At 50.8% G+C, this 6,570-nt stretch overlaps 1 protein-coding gene across 1 annotated transcript in view; it reads left to right on the top strand.

The window, feature by feature from the left end:
* The first annotated feature begins 242 nt into the window (after positions 1 to 242).
* Positions 243 to 6,570, top strand: part of RGP1 (RGP1 retrograde golgi transport homolog (S. cerevisiae)) — a 10,313-nt gene continuing 3,985 nt past the window's right edge. The window contains exons 1-3 of the mRNA XM_010015578.1: positions 243 to 358; positions 3,843 to 3,979; positions 4,315 to 4,398. Coding sequence (XP_010013880.1) covers positions 243 to 358; positions 3,843 to 3,979; positions 4,315 to 4,398 — 337 coding nt within the window. The remainder of the gene's footprint in view (positions 359 to 3,842; positions 3,980 to 4,314; positions 4,399 to 6,570) is intronic.

Below are 6,570 nucleotides of genomic sequence, written 5' to 3'. Positions count from 1 at the left end.
GTATGTATGTGTTTATGTATGACTGTGTGCGAGGACAGAGCTGTCCCTGACCCCTGTGCATGCCTGTGTGCTGTACGTGTCTGTATGCTGTATGTGTTTAGAGCTGGGGCTCTCCGTGCCCTGCTTGTGTGCACATGCCTGGCCTGACTCCTGCCATCCCCCTCTGTTACACCACCTAGCCTTGCCTCCATGCTTACTGTTCCTTTATTTCTTGGCAGGTGTGCAGCAGGGCTGTCCAAGCCATGATTGAAGTGTTGGCCAAGCTGGGCCGTGGGCCTGTGTTCCTGGCAGGGGAGGTGCTGGAGTGTGTGATCACTTTCACCAACCCGTTATCAGCCTCATCTAGCAGCCTGCGCCAGTGAGCCCTTCCATGCATGAAGCCTCTGTGGCAGAGTTCTCTGGGTGCTTCCAGAGGGAATGGTATTCCTTCCTTCCCGAGCAGCCAGATGTGGTCATGGCTGCCCTGTGGGGCAGTGGTGGCAGCTCAGCCACTGGTGACTTCCCTGCCTGCGGTACTCCCTTAAGAGTGCTTTGTGCCATTGCTGTTTCAGGGCTGAAACTGAGATAATCATTCTGGTTTTCTGCCCTCAAGAAAGAGACAAGAAAAAAAGATATGCAGTTAAAGGTGCTTTTAACTGCTCTTCAGGTGGGCCCTCAGTGACAGGGTTACCAGCAGAAAATGAAGCCAAACTGGCTGTCAGAGTGGGATATCTAGTTACACCAGGGTGACAGTCTCCCAGGGCAACATCCAGACGTCATGTTTATGGAAGGTGCTCTCTCTATCCAGCATTGTGCTGACACATCAGTGCTATCCCTGCCTCCAGCGCTGGCAGGCAAAGGGGGCAAGCACTGCCCAGAGCGTTTTCTGTGGCTCAGCATTTGAGTGCTGCATCTTCCCTTATCATTGCTGTGCCCGAAAGAGGTGTTGAGGAAACATGACAATAAGGGAGCTTCCTATATTAGCTCACACTGGGTGACTCCACATCATAAGTAGTCACCCAAAGCATCCATGTCCGCTGAGTGTGTGGCCTTGTCTGGTTCTCCCAGGGGTGGAGAGTGCTTTCTCATCTTGAGCCCTTCCTGGGAAGCATCCGTTCCCAGACCTGTCAGGTTCAGCATCTTTTCATCAGCAGCACGCATTTTACACGTAATTGTTTTGGTGGTGCAGCCTCAGCAGCACCAAAGCAGTGTCTTGTATAACTGCCGTAGGGCTTCTTTGTTTATTGCTTTCCTTAACTTTTCATCTTTTTCTTCCTGGTTCACCTTGCCTGCTGAATCTAGCTGTCAAATTCAGCTGTGGTGCATGTCTAGCTTCCCAGAGTTCTGTCTTGTATGGTGGCAGTGCTGTTTTGACCAGTTCTGACATGTGTGGGACCACAAGTGGAGCAGTTCTGGAGGGTCACAGCACAGTTACAGGAGCTTCATTTGGGAACTTCATGTATGTCCTGGTCCGCAGAAAACTGCCACTTGGAAAAGGAAAGTCTTTTAAATAAAGAAGCAGGCAACCAAAACTGACCATACCTGGCGAAGTCATATGAGTGACAACACCAAATAGATTGGTGGTTTGGAAATTGAAGCTGTGGGTTGCGTAAAGGCAGGAGACAGATCAAAGCACAGTCACTGCAACAGGCAGATAGACCTGTCAGGGACTAGGAACTTTCGGGGCTGTCACAAGCTGTGGGGGAGGTGGTGGAACTGAGAAGCACGCATTTCAAGTGTAAGGACAGAACTAAAGGACAGTCAGTAAATGTCAGGAAGTTAAATCGGTGGTGGTGTACGAGGTGTACAAGAAACAAAGCTCTTCTGCCCAAAGGCTGTGAGGAGCGTGGCCCTTGTGGGCTGCAGGAGCCTCAGAGGGAGGTAAGAGAGGAGGGAAGTGACCTCAGCACCAGCACAGAAAGATACAGTGTTTGAATTTGAAGGTACTGTAATCATGCTGAGCTTATAGAATCACAGAATGGTTTGGGTTGGAGGGAACCTTAAAGATTATCTAGTTCCAAGCCCCTGCCATGGGCAGGGACACCTTCCACTAGACCATGTTGCCCCTGTGTTCAACCTGGCCTTGAACACTGCCAGGGATGGGGCAGCCACTGCTTCTCTGGGCACCCTGTGCCAGCACCTCACCTCACTTCACAGTAAAGAGCTTCAGCTTAAGATCACTTCTCAGTCTCCCCTCTGTCAGTTCAAAGCCATTCCCCTCTGTCCTATCCCTACAGGACCTGTAAAAAGTCCCTCTCCAGATTTCCTGTAGCCCCGTTTTAGGTACTGGAAGACTGTTACAAGGTCTCCCCTTAAGGAGCCTTCTCTTCTCCAGGCTGAACAGTCCCAGCTCCCCTAACCTGTCTCTGGAGCAGAGCTGCTTCAGCCATCTCATCATCTTCATGGCCCTTATATAAAATATATAAATGTATGTATTCATGGCCTTTATATAAAATTAGTAAATATTATCTCTTAAGAAGGAGTTTTTCTCTGGTACCATATACATTTCCAGACACCTTACAACATTATGGCAGCCCTTGTGGAAAAGCTATGCTGGTGCTTTTGAAGATACAGAATGTCTACTGGGGTTAGAGGTAGCTGGATAGAGTAACCAACACGTGTTTGTGTAGAGGCAGACAGCACATACAGAAGATCAAATAGCACATTGTTAGTCAGCTGAAACAAATGCAGCACGCCTCTCTCTCTGGTTCATCTGGACGTTTAACTGCTCTGATGTGTCACATTGAGAGATACCCGTGTGCCACAAAAAATCCCTGTGCCACATTGAAGTGGTGTCAGTGCTTACTAATCAGATCATGGTGTTAGAAAACACCAGAGGAACCATACACTGGCTGATTGAAATAAAAGTTCTGCTGCTATTGAAATAAAATACATGAGTGTTTTGGGAACTGAAAGGTGTCAATAATGCCATGGGAAGTAATCTTGTGGAATGACTGGTGTCATAGCAGAGTCCAAAACTCGTATGAGGCTCGTTTTCATGCCAGTTCTTTTGGCTGTATAGAGAAGGGGCAGAATGACACCTTTACTACCACTATAAGAGTGTCGAGTTTGGGGCAGCCGGCTGCTGTGGGCAGGGGCAGCTGACCCCAGGTTGCAGGTACTTGTTGCCTTTGAATTTGCCCACTTCCCTGATGGTTGTGTTATGACCGGAGCGCCTCGCAGTGCTGCTCCCTGTGTTACTTCTGGCTTGGGATTTAGCTTTTTGTGACTAAAAGTCCTCTGCCAGGCCTAGCCCATGTGTGACTAGAACTAGAGGTGTCCTCTCAAGAGTGCAGCCTGTGGCCAGTCCCAAGCTGTGGATGATGAGAAAAACGACTCAGTGAGTAAGGCTTGGGACCGGATCTTGGGATGCTTGACCTCAGTGTGCTTGCCAGAGGATCGCTGTGAGCTTCTGCACAGGCCATCTTATCTCTGTCCCCATGGGAGGGGTGGCTGCCCACCTGCACTGCTGGCTGTCTTCTGCCACATGTGTGCAGTGGGCTTCTCAGGGCAGGAATGTTTCCTCGCTCCATGTCTGTGCTGTGCCCGAGGTGTTGTGGCTTAGGCTGCAAATATTGCAGCTAAACTAGAGCCCTTGTGCCCAGAGCCAGGCTTTGGGTGAAACTACTGTCAGCAAATGGAGTGGAAGTGGCTTTGTGTCAGCACCCCAGCTCGAGCTTGCTCCAAAGGCTTGTTTGGAGGAGGGCTGCGTGAGTGGTTTCAGTGACCATGAAGCAAGTCCTTTCTCCCAGACAAGCAGTCCCACATGGAGCTGAGCAGCAAGAGCTGCTCTTCTCCCAGTTCATGCTTGCAGTAGCCCAGGTTTGAAGCACAGACATGACTGTTGCTCTTCTTTGTTGCAGTGAGATGCTGGCATGGGCCAGTGCCCAGATCCACTGCCAGTTTCACACCAGCGAGAACCGGGTAGCACTCCCTCCCTCTGATGGCAGCAAGCACGACGTGCAGGCAGAGAATGAGACAGTCTTTGTCCCCAACAGAGGTGAGTGCCACTCCTGTAGCCCTGGGTAGGGATGTTGAGAGCACAGCAAGCAGGAATCAAATGGACTGTAACATGTGTCTTGAGATCAGAATGCATGAAGTGAGTGGCCAGTCTGTGTTGCTTTCCTTGTGCAATTCCCTGGTGATGGCCGCTGCAGGAGCTTGCTAGTACTGAGATCAAAGTGGCACTAGCTTGGAGCAAAAGCTTGGAGGGTTGTCTGTCCAGTTGTTTTGGAATGTCTCATGATCTGACTGGGGCTTGAGGTGTCCCTGTCTGACTGGCCTGGTCACAGCCCGAGGCTGGGCAGCATTCATGTGGTTCTTCTTCTCTTCCAGGAGAGCGGGGTCAGTGTATCCTGTCCACCCCACCAAAGATTCTCTTCTGTGACTTGCGACTGGACCCCGGGGAGTCAAAGTCCTGTGAGTCGTGCCTTCTCTTCCCCTCCTGAGACAGCTTGCCCTTGGCAACCCCTGCTCTCAAAGCTGGCTCTGCAGACCTGAGTGCTGCAAGTGGCAGACCCTGATGCTTCCTAAACCAAGGTGCTTTGGTGGGAGCATGAGTGCTGAGGAACAGCATGCTGCATCACCCAGAGTCTTTTCTCCACTATATGAGTGCTGCATACGGCAACGTGTCTCTCAGTCCTGCCCGTGGCCTTTGCCTTGGGTCCGTTGTGTAGCTGTAAGGTATGAAAAGTTTTGAAATACTTGGCTGCAGCTAAGGGAACGTTTACACCCACACATATTTCCCCACCTTTACTTCTTCAGCCACACCAGAGTGTTCTTGGGATGTAGGCTCGGTAGAGTCTGTGCTTCCTCTTCAGGTTGTGGCTGTCCTGGAGATCAGTCTGCTGCTGCTTCTGTTTTTTCTGCTGTAAATGTGAGCATTTTCCTTCTGCTCAAAGCTCCCCATGTCTCCAAAGCCTCCAGAAGTATCTTTCCAGTAGGTCGTCTTTAAATTCTCCTCCTGCTTTCCCTTTTGCTTTTTAGAGAAATCTTCATCCTTTTCACAAGGAGTTTGCAGCCACTCACTTTCATTGTTCCAGGCAACTGCTTATACCTGAGCAGGCAGCTGTGAAAATACGAGTACGTGCTTTTGTCTCTTGGTCAGTGGCTGCGTGACCCAGCCTCTCAGTTCATGTGGGACCTCCTGTGCATTCCAGTTACAGCACACAGTTGGGCACTGCAGGCTGCATGTGGAGAGCTGCCTCAGGTTGTCCTAGGGGTCTGCTGGGGATGGTTGATGGAGACATCTCAATTCACAGAGCAAAGGGAGCAGGGAGGCAGTGCCTGTGGTGGAGGGGACTCCGCTGGAACACTGAGCTCTTGGGGAGGTGAGAGCAGAGCTGCAGGTGAGATCAAGGAGCCACGGGCTGGTTTTGAAGCTGGGCTCTCCTGCCTTTCTAGGCTTGAAGGGGCCTGACTGGAATGAGGCTCACCTGCATTCTCCTGTGTTACCACTGCTGCCAGTGTGGGGCTGGAGCATCCATTCCCTGGGAGCAGGGGTAAGCCCCTTTTCCTGGTGCATCTCAGGCTGGTCAGTCTTCTGGGAGAGCAGATCAGTGCCTACAGTCCCACCTCCAGGTGGCTGGGATGGATTGAGGGGATTTCCTTGTGTACTGGCTTTGCATGCAGAGGCTGTTCAGCCCCCAGCTAAGCTGGTGGTACTCTGTCCTTCCCAGTGACGGTGTACTGTGTGTGTGTGACACTAGCACAGGCAGCCTGTGTCTGCCTTGCACCTGGATGCCCCTCCATAGGAAGGACACAGACTCTTCAACACTTGGAGCTTCCTTCGCTGTATGTTACAGCCTTTGCCCTTGGCTGTGAAAGCACACACTCACTGCATGTGTCATGTGCGATGCTGCAGTGTGTGGCACTGGGCTTTTCAGCACTGAAACCCCCATAACACAGCCCTGGCTCTGCCAGGCTGCTCACACCAATCCCATCAGCCTGTGGAGCTGTTCCTCTCACGCGAGATTGCATCTGGCAAGCCTGCACATCATTCCTGGGGGCTCTTGCCAGCTCCGTGGAGGCAGAGTTAAGGCTGGGCGTGTATCTTAATTCTTCATTTCCTGTTTTTCAGAAGTTTTGAGTTTTGCTGCACAGTTTGGAAAGGCAAAAAAAAAAAAAAAAAGTAAAACCAACCCAAGAAATCCTAATTCTGCTTCAGCAAAGCACTGTGTTATTAAACTGTAGCCAGAGCTGGCACATATAGCTGAGGTCAGGCTGTCTCTTGATAAAAGGCCTTGTTTTCAGTTGCTGACCAGCTTATTCCCCAATATCTTCCCGTTGTTATAGTGCCTATATGTTGAAGTTGACTCATCTGCCATCCATCTGACAGGCTGCTGAGGCTGAGCTCTTCAGATTTGTCACCATCAAACATTTTCTGAAGCCCTCAATTTCTGTAGCTGTTTCTGCCTTCTCTCTGGTTTTGTAATACCTTTAAATATTTAGTAGATCACAGAGAGGGGAGGAAATGGAAGCAGCCTGGACACGGCTGGGAGCCCAGCCAGAGGGTGCAGCGGGTGGGTAAGGAAGGCATCCATAGTGCCAGGAATGTGCTTCCTTCTGGGATATGCACGGAAGCTGGGACTT

The sequence above is a fragment of the Nestor notabilis genome, unplaced genomic scaffold (assembly GCF_000696875.1).
Source record: "Nestor notabilis isolate BGI_N333 unplaced genomic scaffold, ASM69687v1 scaffold16925, whole genome shotgun sequence".
NCBI classification, from domain to species: Eukaryota; Metazoa; Chordata; class Aves; order Psittaciformes; family Psittacidae; genus Nestor; species Nestor notabilis.
The sequence above is the reverse complement of the archived record's forward strand: the minus strand, read 5'-3'. Positions and strand labels throughout refer to the sequence as shown.